Source organism: Pseudonaja textilis, chromosome 10 (genome assembly GCF_049901715.1).
Source record: "Pseudonaja textilis isolate UNSWEBS1 chromosome 10, rPseTex1.2, whole genome shotgun sequence".
Taxonomy (NCBI): domain Eukaryota; kingdom Metazoa; phylum Chordata; class Lepidosauria; order Squamata; family Elapidae; genus Pseudonaja; species Pseudonaja textilis.
The window spans coordinates 24,477,416-24,498,632 of NC_141999.1; the positions used below are offsets into that span (position 1 = coordinate 24,477,416).

Consider the following 21,217-nt stretch of genomic DNA (forward strand, 5'->3'; position numbering starts at 1 on the left):
GGAGAGAAAGAGGGGGAGAAAGGTCCTAAAATGGGGGCGAAAACTCACTTAACAACATGCAATTAAACTCGATTTAGTGACTCACTGAACACCCCCCTGACAAACCAAGTTGACTGGGGACGCAGCAGCGGTCGTAAGTACGAGTCAGTGGCCAAGCATCTGAATTTTTGATCATGGGGGCTGCTACCGAAGTCGTACGTGCGGAAAATGGCCACGAGTCCTCCCCCTCTTTTTTTCCCCCATGCGCTGTTGTAACTTTGCACAGTCACTAAACGAACTGTTGTAAGTCAAGGACTACTTGCAAAATAAAGACACTTGGCCAACCAACAACACAACGCCGACTTGTTCCAAAACACACACACACACACACACACACGAACCTACAGTTGGGGTGCGTTAAGAGGCACCCCTTCCCAGCTGTTCAACTTCTGGTGGGACTTTCCCCGAGTAGCCGCAGAAATTTGGGGGCTCCCTTGCGGTCGTAGGTCGAGGACTTCCTGCAGCTACGTGGTGCCTGTTTACGGCTCCTGTTTGCAGGTTGGCACAGGAGGCTGGCACGAGGACAGCCCCGTTTTGGCGCCAGCCCGATGACCCCGCGGTTAGCAGGCTGGCTACCGGCTACGCCTCTTTGCCGGCCCTTTGGTTTGGGGAAGGCAGGGGAGATCGCCACTAGGCCGCATGGCCCTCTTGCTGCCTCTTCTCTGCGAGGCAGAGCCTCAGGTTGACGGGCAGAGTGCCAGGGCACAGAAGCAGAACAGCCTGTACCCAGAAGGGAAGCGGAGAGGGAGGGATGGTGGAAACAGACCGTGGGAGGATCAGGAAGTACAAAGTCCGCCTTGGTCTGCTCGGCAAGCCAGAGATCGGCGATGTGGTGGCGCTGGAAGCGGGCGAGGGGAAGGAGATGGTGCAGGTAAGGGGTCTCTCGGGGGCGGGGATGGAGCCCTCGGGGCAGGGCCTCCTGGCCCATGGCAAACTTCCACCTTCCCCGCCTCCTACGGTCTTTGTGGGCATGGAGGAACCCATCTCTTGAAGAATCCCAATGGGCCCACCAGCTTCAGGGCTTCCTGGCCGGCTTGACTGTCCACCTGGGCTTTGGTGGACGTCCACAAGGTGTCCTAGAACTCGTTCAAGGCATTTCCAGGCCCAAGAGTCTCCCAATAGAGCCAACCATTTGGAGCAGAAGTATGCCGGGAAGCTAAAAACAAACCAACTTGGTTTGACGTTCGGAGGTTCTTTAGAGATTTGAGGTGCTTTTGTTCAAGTCTCCTTGGACAAGGTCTCTCTGGACCCCAACGGGGGTGAGCAAATTAGTCTTTTCACGGCGAGAGGTTCCTTTCTGGAATTTGTGAAGGTGGAGAGGGCTGGTCGCCGACATTTCTTTGGAAAACTAGACCTGGGTGGCTCAGGAGAGGGGATCTCGGTCTGTCCCGAGAGTTGGAAACATTGAGAAGAGAAAGAGGCACCCCAAGAAAGCCGGCGGGGGAAACGGGCCATCTAGAACCTCACGGAGCTGGGGAAAGAAGGAATATGGTTTCCAGGAACCGGAGGGACTCCAAAGAAGAATGATGATTGAGGTCCGGGAGCGTGAAAAAAAATTGTTAGATTTTGGAGAAGATTTGATGAGAGGCGAACGTTTAATTTCACCTTAATTCAGAAGACGGAGAGCACCGAGACATGTTGCCGGGAAGGCGATTCATTCGAGGAAAGTTCCTGTTTTTCAACCGTCGGGTGGCCTGAGCCCTCCCCTATTTCTGCTAGCACGTCTCTGCTCCTCGTCACTCGATCTACTCGGGGAAAGTCCCACCGGAAGACCGAAAGTTGAACAGCTGGGAAGGGGTACCTCTTATTGCACCCCACGTGTCGGTTCTTGTGTGTATTTTTGGAACAAGTCGGCGTTGTGTTGTTGGTTGGCCGAGATGGGCGGGTGTCTTTATTTTGCAAGTAGAAAGAAAGAGGAAGGAAGGAAAAGAAAGAAAGAAAGAAAAAGAAAGAAAGAAAGAAAGAAAGAAAGAAAGAAAGAAAGAAAGAAAGAAAGAAAGAAAGAAAGAGGAAGGAAAGGAAAGAAAGGAAGAAAGAAAAAGAAAGAAAGAAAGAAAGAAAGAAAGAAAGAAAGAAAGAAAGAAAGAAAGAAAGAAAGAAAGAAAGAAAGAAAGAAAAAGAAAGAGGAAGGAAAGGAAGGAAGGAAAAGAAGTACAGGCAACCCTTGACTTACAACAGTTCATTTAGTGACAGTGCAAAGTTACAACGGCGCCGGGGGGAAAAAAAGGGGGACTCGTGGCTATTTTTCACACGTACAACCTCGGTAGCAGCTTCCATGATCAAAAATTCAGATGCTTGACCGCTGACTTGTACTTATGACCGTTGCTGTGTTCCCACAGTCATGCGATCTCACCAGCAATGACCACGGGGAAGCCAGATTCACTTAACAACCGGGTTACTAACTTAACAGCCATAGTGACTCACTTAACATCAGGGGCATGAAAGGTCTTAAAACGGGGCAAAACTTACTTAGCAAACGTCTCACTTAACAATGGAAATTTCGGGCTCAATTGGTGGTCATGAGTCGATTACCTGTACTCCTTCGTGCCAGAGATTTTTTTTTTTTTTTTTAAAAGAGCCACCTGCACATTCAGGTGTGATGCAGGAAAGGTTGCTTTTACACACGGAGTAAGGCCAGCATCATTGGTGTGTCACACAGTCGGTTGCAACTGTTTGCATTTTGCTCAGGAAGATGGCTTCTTTATTTATTGTGGTTTTTAAAAAAATATATATATATTTCTGCCTGGCGCTTCTTTCCTAAGTGACTCTGGATGGTTTGCATGTCATCAGTTTCCTCCTTGGTATTTTAGCTGTGAACTTTCTTTCTGAAGTGGTAACTTTCAGCTGAGTGAACTTCAATTCCCAGAAGTCTGGGAGTTGAAATCCACCCAGCTGAAAGTTGCCAAGCTTAAAAAAAACACACCGATTCAAAAAATGTGTAATGTAGACCAAAAGAATGTCGATTGTTAGTCACCTGTTTAATATGCAGTTCTAGAGCCAGAAGCAAAACTCGGAAAGAGAACTTTAAGAAAACAACTGATGATTTCATACGCTGATTGATATGGGCATCCCGTTTGTGCTTTTCGGTATTTCTTGTGAGGTGCGATGGGGAAGTAGAGGAGAAAGAAAACGAGAATTTGAAATGCCCATGTGTGCGTTTGTTTTTTGATTTTTATCCTCCCTTTCCTCCGTCCTCCTTCTGTTTTCCCCACTACAACAACCCTGAGGGATAGGTTGGGCTGAGGGAAAAGACAGGCCCAGAGTCACCCAGCTAGCTTTCATGCCTAAGGTGGGACTAGAACTCCCAGCCTCCTGGTGATAGGCCCAAAGTCACCCAGTCAGCTTTCATGCCTAAGGTGGGACTAGAACTCCCAGCCTCCTGGTGATTGGCCCAAAGTCACCCAGCCGGCTTTCATGCCTAAGGTGGGACTAGAACTCCCAGCCTCCTGGTGATTGGCCCAAAGTCACCCAGCCGGCTTTCATGCCTAAGGTGGGACTAGAACTCCCAGCCTCCTGGTGATTGGCCCAAAGTCACCCAGTCAGCTTTCATGCCTAAGGTGGGACTAGAACTCCCAGCCTCCTGGTGATTGGCCCAAAGTCACCCAGTCAGCTTTCATGCCTAAGGTGGGACTAGAACTCCCAGCCTCCTGGTGATAGGCCCAAAGTCACCCAGCCGGCTTTCATGCCTAAGGTGGGACTAGAACTCCCAGCCTCCTGGTGATTGGCCCAAAGTCACCCAGTCAGCTTTCATGCCTAAGGTGGGACTAGAACTCCCAGCCTCCTGGTGATTGGCCCAAAGTCACCCAGTCAGCTTTCATGCCTAAGGTGGGACTAGAACTCCCAGCCTCCTGGTGATTGGCCCAAAGTCACCCAGCCGGCTTTCATGCCTAAGGTGGGACTAGAACTCCCAGCCTCCTGGTGATTGGCCCAAAGTCACCCAGCCGGCTTTCATGCCTAAGGTGGGACTAGAACTCCCAGCCTCCTGGTGATTGGCCCAAAGTCACCCAGCCGGCTTTCATGCCTAAGGTGGGACTAGAACTCCCAGCCTCCTGGTGATTGGCCCAAAGTCACCCAGCCGGCTTTCATGCCTAAGGTGGGACTAGAACTCCCAGCCTCCTGGTGATTGGCCCAAAGTCACCCAGCCGGCTTTCATGCCTAAGGTGGGACTAGAACTCCCAGCCTCCTGGTGATTGGCCCAAAGTCGCCCAGTCAGCTTTCATGCCTAAGGTGGGACTAGAACTCCCAGCCTCCTGGTGATTGGCCCAAAGTCACCCAGTCGGCTTTCATGCTTAAGGTAGGACTAGAACTCTCAGACTCCTGGTGATTGGCCCAAAGTCACCCAGTCAGCTTTCATGCCTAAGGTGGGACTAGAACTCTCAGACTCCTGGTGATTGGCCCAAAGTCACCCAGTCAGCTTTCATGCCTAAGGTGGGACTAGAACTCTCAGACTCCTGGTGATTGGCCCAAAGTCACCCAGTCAGCTTTCATGCCTAAGGTGGGACTAGAACTCCCAGCCTCCTGGTGATTGGCCCAAAGTCACCCAGTCAGCTTTCATATCTAAGGTGGGACTAGAACTCCCAGCCTCCTGGTGATTGGCCCAGTCACCTGGCTGCTTTTTGTGCCTAAGGGTGGGACTAGAACTCCCAGACTCCTGGTGATTGGCTCAAAGTCACCCATCCAGCTTTCGTGCCTAAGGCGGGATTAGAACTCTTAATCTCCTGGTGATTGGCCCAGTCACCCGGCTGCCTTTTGTGCCTAAGGCGGGACTAGAACTCCCAGTTTCCTGGTGATTGGCTGAAAGTCCCCCAGCCTGTTTTCATGACTAAAGTAGAACTAGAACTCAACGTCTCCTGGTGATTGGCTCAAAGTCTGCCAGCCAGCTATCGTGCCTAAGGTGGGACTCGACTTCAAAGCCTTTTGGTTTCTAGGCCCGCAGCTTAACCACTGGGCCAACCTGCCTCTCACCGAACCCACAGTCACCTAATGAACTTCCTGCCTGAGGGGAGACTCGAACTCAGATCTCTCTGCTTCTCATTGGTGCGTTCCCTATTAATCCTGCCTACCCAGCAGCCCCCACTCACCGGTGACCGTCTCCTTGTTCCTCCCCTCTCAGGTCCACCACCGAAATCCGGAAGGAGAAATCGCGAGACGCGGCGCGATGCCGGCGCAGCAAGGAGACGGAGGTGTTCTACCAGCTGGCCCACACCCTGCCCTTTGCCCGGGGGGTGAGCGCCCACTTGGACAAAGCCTCCATCATGCGGCTGACCATCAGCTACTTAAGAATGCATAAGCTGCTGAATTCCGGTAAGGATTTCCCTGGGGGAGACCTTCCCCCAAGGGGGGGAAGATCTCAAAAAAACAGGGAAGACCCCAAACAGATGTTCTCAGAATAATAACAAAGTGGGCACCTCGTAAAACATTCCCCTGCCTCTTTTCGAGTTGCCATAAACAAGAGAGGTGGGGAATCTGAAGGAGCGGTTTAAAAGCAGAAGTGCATTCCACGCTTATCTTACAAAGGTTGTAGCTAGGCTACCGGATCTTCTGCCCGGGAAAATCCTTCATTGGAGAACGTGATTGATGACACCCAGGGTCAGGGCTCCAACAAATCCCCCCTCATTCAAATTAAAAGTCTCTAGCCACATCTCAGAAAAAGTAAATTGGTTTATTAGAAGTTGCCATGTTGGGGCGTGGCTGGGTGCAGCCGATACTAAATCCCATCACACATTTCCCCCTTCACCCTGGTCTTTTCCCCCACCCCCTGGATGTATATTCTCCAATGGGACACATCCGGTCTCCAAGGGTCATCACATCATGCTCTCCAATAACCTTCTTGTGCTCCGACAACTTTGGGCTGCTGAGGTGATTATCTAGGCATTTCAAGAATGCCTTGTTTTCCTCCCACTCCCTTTATCTGGCAGCTAAAAAGACCAAAGGAGTCTCTTTTGACTTGACACCCAGCCTGTGAAGGTGCTTCATTGGAAAATCTGATGTATGACACACCCGGGTGGGGGCGGGGAGAACGGGGCCACAGGTAAGTAAATTAACGTGTGGCAGAGTTGGCTTCATCTGGGTCAGTGCTGACCTGTTGCTCCTCATAAATCTTTTGGATTCTTCTGAAGCTTGGCTCGAGGCTCGTGATTTAATGAGGGCAATCGCCGGAACCCTGACAGCAGGGGTGTCCAACCTTGGCAACCTTGAAGACTTGTGGACTTCAACTCCCAGAGTTCCTCAGCCAGCAAAGCTGGGAGTTAAAAGTCCCCAAGTCTTCAAGGTTGCCAAGGTTGGACACCCCTGTTCTTGTCCAACCGCCTGCTGCCATTTTTGGCTGCCGTTTTCCAGCCAAACCATCCTAAAACGTGGCCATTTAATCTGCAGGATGCTGCAAACAGCCAACAAAATGGCCAAGCGTCAAAATTCTAGGTCCCTCTTGTGAGAAGGTGGACCATCAGAAGTTCGAATCCAGGGGGGGAACTATCCCATAGATAGGTGTCCATCGGACGTTTGTACGAATACTAAGTGACCGGTTGTTATGTCAGGGGCTACCTGGAGTGGCTCTTGCCGTACTGCATGGAAAAAATAAATAAATTAGGGAGAACCACACCTTTCCAGCCCCCTGCCCTGACTTTTTTTGATGGCCACCCCACTGCCCACTCCACTCCAGACGTCTCTGTCCTGTAGTGTTGATATGGGAAATCACTCTGAATCTATTATCCTTTCCTTAAAGCCATTTCTACACACTCTTGTTGAACCAGGAGAATGGCGAGAGCAAGTCAAAGCAGAGGAACAGGTGGATTCTTACTATCTGAAGGCCTTGGACGGCTTCCTGATGGTCCTGACCGAGGAAGGGGACATGATCTACCTCTCTGAGAATGTCAACAAGCATCTGGGTCTCAGCCAGGTGAGCGGGTGGGGGAGCTCGCACAGATTGGGGGGTCCAACCAAAGGTGAGTCGGTCTGGACAATGGTTAAGGCACCTGGCAAGAAAGTGAGAGCTTGTGAGTTCTAGTCTCGTCAGCTGGGTGACTTTGGGCCAATCACCAGGAGGCTGGGAGTTCTAGTCCCACCTTAAGCATGAAAGCTGACTGGGTAACTTTGGGCCAATCACCAGGAGGCTGAGAGTTCTAGTCCCACCTTAAGCATGAAAGCTGACTGGGTAACTTTGGGCCAATCACCAGGAGGCTGGGAGTTCTAGTGCCGCCTCAATCATGAAAACCACCTGGGTGACTTTGGGCCAGTCATTCTCTCTCAGCTCAACCCACCTCACAGGGTTGCTGTTGTAGGGAAAGGAGGAGGAAGGGGTGTTGGATGTGTTCACCGCCTTGAGTGATTTGTAAGAATAAATAAAGGAGGGATACAAAGAAATAAATAAAAATAAAACCGAGCTGTTCTTATGAACGTTGGATCCTGGACGCATTTTTGCGGGTGTGGGGGTGAAAACTTAAGACAAAGCATCTCTTGTCAGTCTTTGGGAGGTTCCCCGCCCCCCCCAGGCTGGCATTTTCTATTCCAACTTCAGAGGGGTCAACGTCAAAATTCCTCTGCCACCCCCCCCCACCCCCCCGATTTGTGAATGGATCTTTTTGTTCTTCAGGGTTTCGCTTCCATTTCATCTTTCAGAGGATTTCGAAGAGCCGGAGTCGGGTTGGGGAATAAAGTTTCAGAAGGCCATTTTTTTTTTCCCCCCCAAAAAATGAATTGAATTCCCCCCCCTTTTTTTTGCTGAAATCTACTTCAAAGGAACTGCTCTTGCCTCAAACGCCTCGGGCTTTTTGCAAAACTCTCCGATTTATTGTTTTTCCTCCCCGCAAAGCCAACTTTTGCAAGCTTTAAGTCTTCCCCCACCTTGTCATTATTATTATTATTATTATTATTTTTGGGCAAAAGTTGGGTTTAAAGGAAAAAGAAGAAGGAATTTCTTCCCCAGGGAGCCTCCCAAATATCTTCCTTCCCAATCTGGAATCTTGATTGAAAAGTTTTGGATGTAGCAGAAGGGAAGGCGAGGAGAAAGGGGGCTTTCGGATTGGCTGGCTCCGGGGAGCCCCACCCACCCGTTGGCACCTGGCCGATGGGGGCATGTGGGCCAGCATACGGGGGGGATGCGGGCTGCTGGGCGCCCGGCCTTCCTCCCGGCTCCTCCCCTCCTGCCTGCGTCCCCATGTGCCTTATATATATATATATATAAATATACTGTCTATATATTGTCCTGTTTGCTTCCCTAGCTGGAGCTGATCGGCCACAGCGTGTTTGATTTCATCCACCCGTGTGATCAGGAGGAGCTGCAGGATGTGCTGAGCCCCAGGCAGGGTGAGTCTCCCGTCGCCATCCTCTTCAGAGTTTTTATGATGTTTACGGGGGATCGCTGCATGGTCCCCTTTCCTTCAGCGCTGGGCTTCCCTGATCAAAAGGAACCGGAATTCTGCAACTGGTGCAATTCGAATTGTAGGCTGTTTTTTTTCGTCCTCCATTTCTTTCTTCTCCTCCTTTTGCTTTCTCCATTTCTTCCTTTTCCTTATTTCTTTTTCCTTCTCCTCTTCCTCCTTCTCCTGCCCCTCCTCATCCATTTCTTTCTCATTTTTCTGTCCTTCCTTCCTTTCCTTCCTCCATTCTTCCCTTTTCCTTCCTTCTTTCTTTCCTTTCTCCCCTCCCTCCCTCCTTTCTTTCCATCCTCCCTTTCCTTCCCTCCCTCCATTCTTCCCTCTTTTCCTCCCTTCCTCCTTTCCTTTCTCCCCTCCCTCCCTTCTTTCCATCTTTCCTTCCTTCCTTCCTTCCTTCTTTCCTTCCCTCCTTCCCTCCATTCTTCCCTCTTTTCCTCCCTTCCTCCTTTCCTTTCTGCCCCCTTCCCTTCTTTCCATCTTTCCTTCCTTCCTTCCTTCCTTCTTTCTTTCCCTCCTTCCCTCCATTCTTCCCTCTTTTCCTCCCTTCCTCCTTTCCTTTCTGCCCCCTCCCTTCTTTCCTTCTTTTCCTTCCCTCCTTCCCTCCATTCTTCTCTCTTTTCCTCCCTCCCCCTTTTCCTTCCCTCCCTTCCCTTTTTTCCTTCCCTCCCTCCCTCCCTCCCTCCATTCTTCCCTCTTTCCCTCCCTCCCTTCTTTCCTTTCTCCCCTCCCTCCCTCCCTTCTTTCCATCTTTCCATCCTCCCTTTCCTTCCCTCCCTCCCTTCTTCCCTCTTTTCCTCCCTTCCTCCTTTCCTTTCTCTCCTCCCTCCCTTCTTTCCATCTTTCCATCCTCCCTTTCCTTCCCTCCCTCCATTCTTCCCTCTTTTCCTCCCTTCCTCCTTTCCTTTCTCTCCTCCCTCCCTTCTTTCCTTCCTTCCTTCTTTCCTTCCCTCCATTCCTCTCTCTTTTCCTCCCTCCTTTTTTCCTTCCCTCCCTCCCTCCATTCTTCCCTCTTTCCCTCCCTTCCCTTCTTCCCTTTCCCCCTCCCTCCCTTCTTCCCTCCCTCCCTCTTTGAATTATATCTGTGTCATTTTCTGTGCCGTGTTTTCAAAGTGAAACCAGGGAAAGCCTTCGATGATCTCCAGCCGCCCATTTGGCTTACCCTCTTCTGAATCCCCAAAGCCAAACGTCCCCCTTCCCTCCTTCCATGACCCCCTGCCCCCACCTCCCTCCAACCCCCCAATATGTCCTGATCTGCGTGTGATCCCGGCTCCCCCCAGGTTTCTCCAAGAAGGCGGAAGTGAAGACGGAGCGGAATTTCTCCTTGCGCATGAAGAGCACGCTGACCACCAGGGGGCGCACCGTCAACCTCAAGTCTGCCACCTGGAAAGTGAGCCACGCCCTGGAGTTTGGGGGCGGGGGGGGCGGGGGGAGAGAGAAACAGAAGCAGGTTTGGGCAGGGGGTAGTTGAGTCCCCACCCCGCATCCCCCAGAAGCAGCATTCTGAAGGAGGAGAGGAGAGAAGGGGCGCAAAACTCACTTAACTGCCTCGCTTAGCCACGGATATTTGGGGGCTCAGTTGCTTGCAGTCGTAAGTCAAGAACTCCCTGTAAATGCCAAATAAATGCATTTATTTATTTATTCATTCTGTAGAGATTCTCAGTCTGTAGAGTGAGTTTATTTATTATTTATTAAATTAAATATACATGCATGCATGCATACATATGCATACCTATACATGTAACTTATTATGTCATCATCCTCTTTTAACAACCCCATAATCCTTTACGGGGTGCAGTCCTGGGCAACTGAATGAAGCTTGAGTATTTACTGGCCGGATGCTCTCCCTGTTGCCAATGCAGAGTTTTTGTTTTGTTTTTCTCAGCAGATATATTCCTAGTCTGCCCAAAGTGAGAAATACCTGCCTCTAACCTAGAATCGAACTCACAGCCTCCTGATTGTGAGGCGAGAGCTCCACCTCTAGGCCACCACGCCCCTCTTACAACTTCTTGTATATAGGATTATTTATTTATTTATTTGTTTGTTCAATTCATTTCCCGCCCCTCTTGTAATGAAACCGCTCCGGGTGTCTTTTGGGGGGAGGTTGAATCCCTCTGGGCACCCTCCAAAGGCGCCAGCTGGTTGCCCCCAGCTTCCTCCCTCTGCCCTTCCAGGTGCTGCACTGCTCTGGGCACATGCGCTGCTATGCGCCTTCCAAGCCGGCCTCAGGGAAGGAAGGGGAAGGCGGCTTCGCAGAGCCCCCGTTGCGATGCCTGGTGCTGATCTGCGAGGCCATCCCGCACCCCGCCAACATCGAGACCCCCCTGGACAGTGGCACCTTCCTCAGCCGCCACACCATGGACATGAAGTTCACCTACTGCGATGACAGGTGAGCGGGAGACTCCCGGGAGACACCATACACGGACCCCTCTCTTCGCCCGCCCTCCGGGCAGCTGGGGAGGTGGCGACTGAGGGCGACACATCATCCAGCAGCCATGGAGTTCTCTCTGGGATGATGGGTTTGTCGATCTCGGCTGGGACGTTGTGCCAAGTGGTTGCAACTGTGGTGTGTAGGAGGAACGTGGCTGATGAGCAAACAGGGTCAAATCCACAGGTAAAAATCTCTCTTTCTCTTTCTTATCTATCTCTATATCCATGTTTCTCTCTCTCTATCTCTCTCTCTATATCCGTATTTATCTCTTTCTCTCTCCTTATCAGTATCATCCATCTATCTGTCTGTCTGTCTGTCTGTCTGTCTATCTATCTCCATATTTCTCTATTTATTGATGTATATACATCTCTCACTTTCTCTCTTTGTCTGTATATCTATATCCATATTTTTCTCTCCCTCCCCCCTCTCTCTCTACACACACACACACACACACACACACACACACACACCTCTACCTCTCACTATATCTATCTATCTATCTATCTATCTATCTATCTATCTATCTGTCTATCTATCTCCATATTTCTCTCTCTATTTATTGATGTATATACATCTCTCACTTTCTCTCTTTGTCTGTATATCTATATCCATATTTTCTCTCCCTCCCCCTCTCTCTCTACACACACACACACACACACACACACACACCTCTACCTCTCTCTCTATATCTATCTATCTATCTATCTATCTATCTATCTATCTATCTCAATATCCATATTTATCTCTCTTTCTCCCTCCCTCCCTTTGGCTCCCCAACCTGGAGAGTACTAAATAAAAGAAATTTAAAATTGATTTCCAAGGGAGAAACCTTGAGATACCTAAGCAACCCTCCCTCGCTATTCAGTGTTCTCCACCTGAGTTTGGACTCTCCTGCATTGCAGCTCTTGTGGTAACGCCAGAAAGATCCACACTAATGTGTTGCATCGATTTTGGGTACACTTGGGGTTCTGCCATGATCTAAACGAGTGGGGTAAGGTAACGCCATAACTCCAATCCAGTTCAGGTAGTCCTTGACTTACAGCCATTTGTTTAGCAAATGTTAAAAGTTACAACAACTTTGAAAAAGGCGTGTCAGGATTCCAGTAATCGCCCTCATGAAATCATGAGCCTCGAGCCAAACTTCAAAAACCTTCCAAGGATTCCTTAGAGGCGACATCCTGGCCCTGGCCTGGATGAAGCCAACTCTGGCCCACGTCATTTACAGTCCCCTGTGACCCCGTTTCCCCCCCTCTTCCCCCGGGTATGTCATAAATCAGATTCTCCAACTGAGCACCTTCACGGGCTGGGTGTCAGCAATCATGTTCTCCCATGAAATATATTCGCGGGCAAAAACTCTGGTAGTTTAGCTACAATCTTTTAAAGATAAAGAGTTGGAATGTACTTCCGCTTTCAAACTGCTGCACTGCTCTTCCAGATTCCCTCCCTCCCCTCCCTCTTTTAACGGCAACTATCAGGCGCAGGAATGTTTGATGAGTTGACAAGGTGATTTACGACCAGTTCTCACGCTTAGGAGCATCATAGCATCGTCACAGTCACACGATCAAACTGGGTGCTGGCTGGGGAATTCTGGGACTTGAGTCCCCAGGTCTTAAAAGTGGCCAAGGTTAGTGGCTCCAGCTTAACTCAGCCAGAATATGATTTCCTGACGATTGTCCCGTCTCTCCTCCTGGGCCAGGATTGTCGAGATGGCCGGTTACACCTCCGAGAGCTTGCTTGGCTGCTCCCTCTATGAATACATCCACGCCTTGGATTCGGATTCCGTCAGCAAGAGCATCAACACCCGTAAGTCCAGCATGTTGCAGGGCCCGGTCGGTTCTTTACCATCCCCCCCGTGTCTTCCTCCTGCTGCCGTCCACGGCCCATCTGGACGACGAAGGCTTGGGGGCGGGTGGGTGGGTGGAAGGTCGGCATGGAAGGGGTCTCGGGATCCGCCCAGCCTCCCGTCGTATCTTCCCCGCGAGAGCAAACGCGCATCCAGTCCTCTTCCACCTTAAAGTCTCTTCCCCATCTCCCCTCCCGCTTATCCGTTTGTCTGTCCGTTCTAGACTGTCTGTCTTTCACTCCCTATCGGTAGTGCTAAGCAAGGGCCAAGCTGTGACCGGGCAGTACCGCTTCCTAGCCAGGAATGGTGGTTACATCTGGATCCAGACCGAGGCCACCGTCATCTCCAGCAGCAAGAACTCCCAACCCGAGAGCATCGTCTGCATTCACTTCGTCTTGAGGTCAGCCGCCCACCCGCTCCCCACACTCCCCGGGGGAGGTCAAAAACTTCAAGATGGACACCATCCCCTAAGACTCACCCACCCGCCCTTCGATTTTACATGTGTTCCTATTTCCCAAACCTCCTTTATTTTCATTTATTTCGTTTAGTTTGTCAAGCATGTATGAGAAAACAAGTATGAGCATGACATATAAACATATCAATGTTGTGACGACCCGGGGAATGACCCAAAAATAACCAAGTCACAAAAGTAGAATAAACTCCCTTTAATGCCTCCAACTTGGCCCCCAATGTCCAATTATCCTCGGCTGGAGACTGAACTCTTCAAAAAACAGCCTACGAAGGGCAGAAATGCAGTCTGAACCCAAAGTAAAGATAATTAGAAATAAAAAAAAACCCAACACAAACCACACTGAAGTAATTATGACAGCAGGATGATAAATTGCAGACTTCCACAAGAAAACGCAGCAACCACAGTTGGGAGGATGTCAAAACCCAGCTAAGCCTCAACCAAGATAATGCATGCTCTGCTTCCAGCAAGGAGCCATGTGCAAACGCCCCACATATCCTGTTCTCCCAACTGCAACTAAGGAAAGGGATCAGGGCCCTTTTCTCTCTCGTAAGCCACATTGCTCCCTTCTTGCCAGGTTTGAACAAATTTGAACGATACATTGTCAAGAGCCGCAGAAACTCTCTCCATCCAACCGAGGGTGTCCATTTTCCGCGTTGTCCCCCTTTTTTTTCTGTAGCCAAGTGGAAGAGAACGGCCTGGTCCTGTCCCTGGAGCAAACGGACCGCCAAGGCGAGCATCGCCGGCTGCCCCCGCCCTGCCTCGAAGGGCTGGATTCCGATAGCGCCTTGGAAGAGATGGACCCCAACAGCGGAGACACCATCATCAACCTCAGCTTTGGTGAGGGAAGAGGCTGGTGTGAAATGGGTGTGGGGGGGTTGCCCCCTCCCCTAACTGAACCCCCCCCCAACGCTTTCGCTCCCCCAGAGCTTCGCGGTCCCAAAATCCTGGCCTTCCTGCGCCCGGCCAACATCAGCGAGGAGGAGCTGCAGCTGGATCCCAAGCGCTTCTGCAGCCCGGATCTCCAGAAGTTGCTGGGGCCCATTTTCGACCCGCCTGGGGCCCAGAACTTGGCAGGGGGCACCGGGCGGGCAAAACCTCCCGCCCGCTTCCCAAGGTGGCTCCGGTGGTAAAGAAGGTGTCTGGAAATCACAGTCTGGTAAGGCAACCTGGAGGGACACTCTGGGTGGGTGGGTGGCCTGAATCTATTCATTTGTTTATCTGTCTGTCCATCCATCCATATCTGTCTGTCTATTTTATCATTGATTTGTTTATCTTATATATCTATCTGTTCATCTCCTTATGTCTATCATCTGTCTGTCTGTCTGTCTGTCTGTTTCTGTCTCTCTCTCTCTCTAAATCTGTCTCTATCCATCCATATCTGTCTCTCTCTGTCTATAATACCTGTCTATCCATCTGTCTCCTTATGTCTATCATCTATCCCTCTATCTCTATCTCTTTATCTATCTATCCATCCATCCATCCAAATCTGTCTCTCTATCCATCTGTCTCCCTATGTTTATCATCTGTCCCTCTATATCTATCTATCTATCTATCTATCTATCTATCTATCTATCTATCTATCTATCTATCTATCTATCTCTGTCTCTGTCTATCCATCTGTCTCCCTATGTTTATCATCTATCTATCCCTCTATCTATCTGTCCATCTGTCTACATCCATCCATCCATTTATCCATCCCGCTGTGTGTCTGTCTATCTATCTGTCTCCTTATGTCTTTCATCTATCCCTCTATCTCTATCTATTTATCTATCTATCCATCCATCCATCCATCCATCCATCCAAATCTGTCTCTCTATCCATCTGTCTCCCTATGTTTATCATCTACCCCTCTATTTCTCTCTCTCTCTCTCTCTCTCTATCTATCTATCTGTCTCTATCTATCCATCTGTCTCCCTATGTTTATCATCTATCTATCCCTCTATCTATCTGTCCATCTGTCTACATCCATCCATCCATTTATCCATCCTGCTGTGTGTCTGTCTATCTGTCTGTCTCTGGTTAAAAGGATCCAGGAGAGAAGGGGACAGAGCCGTACACACTTCTGCCCTCTCTCTCTCTCTCTCTGTTGATCACCTTGTGGTAACTTTTCCCGGCCTACAACGGCCTTCCCTTGACCTCTTTTGGGGGGTGAGGAAGGAAGAAGCCCTATCGGGGACGGAAATGGGCCCCAAGGCGATGGGATTGTGCCAGCCTCCAGGTTCATTTCCTGTCTCCCCTCCTCTCCCTGAAGTCGGACCTGCCAGAAGAGCTGATCTTCGACTTGGAGAACGTCCAGAAGCTCTTTGCATCTAGCAAGGAGGAGCAGAGCATGGAGACGGCGCTGCAGGTATGACTGCTGGGGGGAGGGGCAAGAAAGGCTGTAAAACGAGGCCAAGCTCCGTCATCTACTGTCTCGCGTAGGAATGGGAATTTGGGGGTCAGTTGTGGCTATAAGTCAAGGATCCTTCTTCGTTTTACTTTGTCCTGTTCTCAGCACGAAACTCGTGTTGCTTCTGGGTTTTTCATCCCCCAAATTGTGGGATGGCGGATTTCAGATGTTCAGCTACTCTGCTACCAAAATACTCAGCCCATTTAGGAAATAACCCCTCCAGGTTTTGGTGTATATTTCGCCGCCCCCTTCTCCGTTCTTTGGCCTGACTCGGTATCTAGGGAGATTCTCCCATCATCCAGGTCATGGCTGTCCCAAAGTGATTTTTTTCCAAAAGGCACCAAACTGTCTTGGTTTATTGTTTCAAAACATTTCCCTTCTCATTCAAGAAGCTTCTTCAGTTCTAACAGAATAACACGAGTGGGAAGGGACCTTGGAGGTCTTCTAGTCCAACCCCCTGCTCAGGCAGGAAGCCCTAGAACATTTCAGACAAATGGCTGTCCAGTGTCTTCTTTAAAAACCCCAGTGATGGATAAACCACAACTTCCGGTGGCAAGCAGTTCCGCTGGTTAATTGTTATCACTGTTGGAAAATTCCTCCTTAGTTCTAAGTTGCTCCTCTCCTTCTTTAGTTTCCATCCTTTGCTTCTCGTCCTGCTTTCAGGGGCTTTGGAGGATAAGTGGACCCCCTTCCTCTTCTTGGGGGCAGCCCCTCAAATATTGGAACGCTGCTATCATGTCTCCCTTAGTCCTTTTTTTTCATTAAACTAGACATAGAGTGGAACCTCGGGTCGCAAACGCTTCTGTTCGTGACCAAATCAGGTGGCAAACAAATAATCCACCCGATTTTTGAATCAGGTCACAATTCAAAAATAGGGTGGTGAACAAAATTGCTGTGGATGTCAGGGCTGGCTGTCAGGGCTCCAACAAATCCACCCCCGTTCAAATCATAAGTCTTTAGCTGCACGTCTCAGAATAAATAAAAAAAAAGATTTATTGGGAGTGACCATGTTGGCGTTAGCTGGGTGCAGCCGACACTAAAATACATCATTCATTTCCCCCTTGACCCTGGTCTTTCCCCTCCACCCCCTGGATGTATATTCTCCAATGGGACACATCCATAGCCCAGAGTCACCAATCATGCTCTCGGGCAATAATCTTGCGCGCCAACAGCTTCGGCTGCCAGGGTGATTATCTGAGGCATTTAAGGAATGCACTGCTTTCCCCCTACTCCCTTTCTGCTGGCAACTAAAAAGACCAAAGGAGCATTTATTTTTTTAGTTGACAGTGAAAAGATTCCCTTTCTGTGCCAGTTTTCCTTTCGGCGCCATTTGGTGGGGGGTCTTGTTGTCCACACCTGCGCAGACGGTCATGCTTCCGGTCATGACCAAATCGGGTTACGGCCGAAATCCTGGAACAGATTACAGTCGCGACCCAAGGCTCCACTGTAGCTAATTTCTGCAACTGTTCTAGATTCTGTCTGACTGCGCCCCCCCCCCTCTACTGACAACTCTCTGCTCCCCATTTCAGGATTACGAAGGCCTCGACTTAGAGATGCTGGCTCCTTACATCTCGATGGACGACGATTTTCAGCTCAGCAGCACCGACCATCCGCCCTGGCTGACCGAGAAACGAGGCGATGCGGGGGCAGGACCCCGGTCCGCCTCGCCCCCTCCGAGACCTCGCTCTCGCAGTTTCCATGGCGTGTCCCCACGCCCGCTGGAACCGGCTCCTCTTCCCCGCTGGGGCAGCGACAGCAGTTTGAGCCAAGGCCGCCCCGTCGAGACCCCTCTGGCCAACTCGCCCTGCGGAGAAGGCCAGATGGTGGAGATGGTGGCATCGGTCAAGATCCAGTCTGTGCAGGACGGGGCCGGTCTGAACGGCCAGAGGTCTCCCTTGGGCGGGAGGAAGAGGTCAGTCGCTGACTTGTAACTCAGATCAGAACTTGGAGGGCGATAACACAAAAGAGGGATGCAGCGGCTCAGCGGCTAAGGCGTTGAGCTTGTCGATCAGAAAGATTGGCGGTTGGGCGGTTCGAATCCCTGGCGCTGCATCACGGAGTGAGCTCCCGTTCCTTGTCCCAGCAGCTTCTGCCAACCTAGCAGTTCGAAAGCATGTGAAAAATGCAAGTAGGAAAATAGGGACCCCTTTGGTGGGAAGGGAACAGCGTTCCATGCGCCTTCGAAGGCTTTTAGTCAGGCCGGCCACATGACCCCGGAGAGACGTCTTCGGACAGCGCTGGTTCTCCAGCTTTGTAATGGAGATGAGCACCGAATCGGAAACGACAAACACGTATGTGCAAGGAGGGGAACTTTTACTTTTACCTTAAGACAAAAATAGAGAAGGTGAAGGTTTGTCTGGCCCAGCTCATCCCCTTTACCTGCTAAAATTGGAAGTTTAAAATTAAAATCGTTTTGAGGAACGGGGGCGATATCGCGGCCGTAATTCTTCAATCTGCTCGTCATGGAAAACAGGGTTTCTCAGCCTCGGCTGCTTTTTAAGATGGGCGGATTTCCAACTCCCAGAATTCCCCACGGCTGGCTGGGGAATTCTGGGAGTTGAAGTTCCCCACCACCTTAAAGTCGCCGAGGTTGAGAAACATCGATCTAAAACATGTGCCCTGAGCCATTTTGTTTTCAGAAAAGCCGGTCTCTGGGCCGTGTGCCACCACGGCCCTCGCCACCTCACCTTGAACCCGTGTTGGGCTAAAGTTTCTCCCCGTTCCCCCAACAGGACTCGGGAGATTAGCCTGGACGAAGAGAGGGACCTCTTCCTGGAGACCAGCCCCCCCAAGCGTGCCCATAACCACGAGGCTGAAAGTTTCCTGATGCCCTCGCTTAGCCTGGTGAGTTCTGGAGGGCCCCACCCATTGGGCAGGAGATGGCCTGGCGCACCCACCCACCCAAAACTCCTTTGCGAGAGACCACCTTCTGTTCCGCCAGGGCTTTCTGCTCAGCGTGGAAGAGTGTCTGGATGCCCGGTCCGAGCGGGCTTCTGTGGTCCTGGGCAAGAAGCTGCTGGCCCTGGAGGAGCCCATGGGTGAGTGCCACTGGGGTCCGGAATTGAGCGGCTGTGTGAACAAGGCTTGGCGGGGTCAGCACGGAGCCCCTGCCCTGCCCCTTTGACCTGGCGTTGCTGAATGGACATTTCTCGTGGGTTGGGCGGCCCCGATGGCAGCTGCTTGGTGGGGGGGTAAAAGTTTAAACTTGATCCTTGCCTCTTTGGGGGGGAACACTCTCTCCCACTCCCCGTATGCCTCCTGAGAGTCAAATAGGGGCCTCGGTGATCTCTTGAGATGGGTTGTTCTGTTGCAGACATTTCATGACCCGACTAGGTGGCAGCTTCAGTGCTAGAAGGGGGTGGGGTTTGTGGAGTGTAAGAGAAGGAGAAGAGGAGGAGGAGGAGGAGGAGGAGGAAGAGGAGGAGAATGCAAAGAGGAGGGGAAGGAGGAAGCGGACGGGGACGATGGGCTCCTTGGAGCTCTCCCAGCTTGGTGGTTTTGCAGATGTTTCATGACTCAACTAGACAACAACATCAGTGCTAGAAGGGGGTGGGGTTTGTGGAGTGTAAGAGAAGGAGAAGAGGAGGAGGAGGAGGAGGAGGAGGAGAAGGAGGAGGAGAATGCAAAGAGGAGGGGAAGGAGAAAGAGGAGGGGGGACTCTGGGGTCCTTGGAGCTCTCCCAACTTGGTGGTTTCCCCACTTCCGTTTAGCATTGATGATGGGATACCAGGAAGGGGCTCAGTGGTGGTTGGCCAGGGCATCCCTGTGAACCCTGGGAGATGTAGTCTTGCTGGTGCAAGCAACCAGATCGACTCCCAAAAGGCCCAGGTTATCGTGCTCTACTTCTATTGCAAGACTGCCTGCCTTCCCTTGGGAACAACAACCAGAGAAGCTCCCATCAAATTTAGGTGGCGTCGGGATTAATGCCTCTGGCAGCCGTGCAAGGATTCAAGGCTAGTTCCCCGCTTGACGCTTCCTCCTCTCCCGACATCCTACCGCGGCCGGATTTGAAGGGAAGCCCGAAAAGAAGGTCCCAGCTCCTGATGACCCCCCCCACCCACCCACCCCTCTCTCTCTCTCTCTCTCTCTCTCGCCCTCCTGGCTCTCTGACCTCAGGCCTTTTAGGAGACATGCTGCCCTTCGTGGTGGACGGACCAGCGCTCTCCCAGCTGGCCCTGTACGATGGCGAGGAGGAGGTCTCCGGGCGTGGCGGAGAACACTTCCAGCTGGGGGAGGAACTCCTAGTGGAGCTGGACCAGGCCACCTGAAGTGGCGCCCTTGACCGCCCTCCCCCCCCCACCGCACCTCCATCCCACACTCCTGCTCTGCAGATGGGACACCCGGAACCAAATCCAACCAAACGCCCTCAGGGAGGGGTTCCTCCCGGCCCCTCCCCGCCCGTCCACCCCTCCCCTGGCGTTCTTAGGACTCTTCCTACCTCAGTCCCGTCCCCTCCCCCCCAGGCAGCCTCTCCCCTCTGGAGACGGTGGGGGAGGAAGGCCTCTGCCACCCCTATTGGTGCTTATCCGCCTGAATGTTCTTGAACCCAAGAGGAAGGGGGAACCCAGGGGTGGGATCGATTCCCGGAGGGAAGAGAAAGCACCACAGAGGGATCCCGCCACCCACCACCCCCGGACGAGAAAGAGCGGTGCAGAGCCCCCGGGGCCTGTACTTTTTCCTCTGTCCTCTGCTCGCGAGGACAGACCCTTCAGCACGCGCCCGGGTTGTAAGGTCAGCCGTTCCTGGGACAAAGGGGTTTAGCCCTTGGAGGGAGGTGAAAAGTGGGGAGAACCTGCTCCGAGAACGGGGTGAACGTCCATCTGCGTTAGCCTCTCGGGGGTGTGTGTGTGGAAATGCCTCGCCACGGCTTCCCCAACATACGTACGGTGCCTCCCGTCGACCTCAAAGCAAGGTCTCACCTTTTGAAAAGGAAAAGCAGGGAGGTCCTCAAGAGTGTCTGCTCCTGAGAGGACATTTTGGCCAGGTGGGAAACACCTGTCCTGGACTCTTAGAGCGATCTTTCCCCCTTAAAGATGGCCAACCGATGGAAGATTCAGCCCCCAGAACAGCTGGTGCTTCGGCCCTATCCGGGCCTACTTAAAAGATCTTTTTCTGTTTACAAAACGTTCTCAGTTCTGCCTACGTTCGGTGCAGAGAAAAATCAGATGCCATGTAGAAAACAAGGCAAGCTGGAAATAAAAGCGTCAGAACAAAAAAACAACAACAACCAAACACCGATTTTTTTTAAGAAAAAAGCATGCCAGCTTCCCTTATCAAGCAGTCCCCAGGTGTGTTTTGAAGGCAGGTAGCAGATCTGTGACTCGGCCAGCTGTCACGGCAAGGCAAAGCACATCTGGAAACAGCCGGATTGGGGAAAACTGGCTAGCTTGAAAATTTTGACGCCTGGGAGGGGGTTGGGGAAACATCCCAAAATAATTTTTTAAAAACAACACCCAACGCCCCGTGCAACATTTTGAACCTGCCAGTCGTCAAAATTTTCCAAGAAAAATAGAGGAAAAAAAAAAATTGCAAAATTCCCAAATTCTAAAAAAAAGGATTGCCAAATCCGAAATCCGAAGAGAAATTTTCAGGAGCCTTAAAAGTACGGCCTAAAAAAAAAAAAAAAAAAAAAAGACAATTTCCACGACAAGTTTTTTGTAGTGAAGAGGAG

The 21,217-nt window shown here is 51.1% G+C and overlaps 1 protein-coding gene across 1 annotated transcript in view; it reads left to right on the forward strand.

The window, feature by feature from the left end:
- HIF3A (hypoxia inducible factor 3 subunit alpha) overlaps nt 1-20,764 on the forward strand; it is a 38,589-nt gene extending 17,825 nt beyond the window's left edge. Inside the window, 15 exon segments of the mRNA XM_087939303.1 lie at nt 5,153-5,343; nt 6,792-6,937; nt 8,259-8,343; nt 9,692-9,801; nt 10,586-10,800; nt 12,539-12,645; nt 12,938-13,085; nt 13,834-13,994; nt 14,082-14,261; nt 14,264-14,313; nt 15,409-15,504; nt 17,076-17,458; nt 18,279-18,390; nt 18,488-18,584; nt 19,663-20,764. Coding sequence (XP_087795429.1) covers nt 5,153-5,343; nt 6,792-6,937; nt 8,259-8,343; nt 9,692-9,801; nt 10,586-10,800; nt 12,539-12,645; nt 12,938-13,085; nt 13,834-13,994; nt 14,082-14,261; nt 14,264-14,313; nt 15,409-15,504; nt 17,076-17,458; nt 18,279-18,390; nt 18,488-18,584; nt 19,663-19,814 — 2,233 coding nt within the window. The 3' untranslated portion in view covers nt 19,815-20,764.
- The last annotated feature ends 453 nt before the right edge of the window (nt 20,765-21,217 follow it).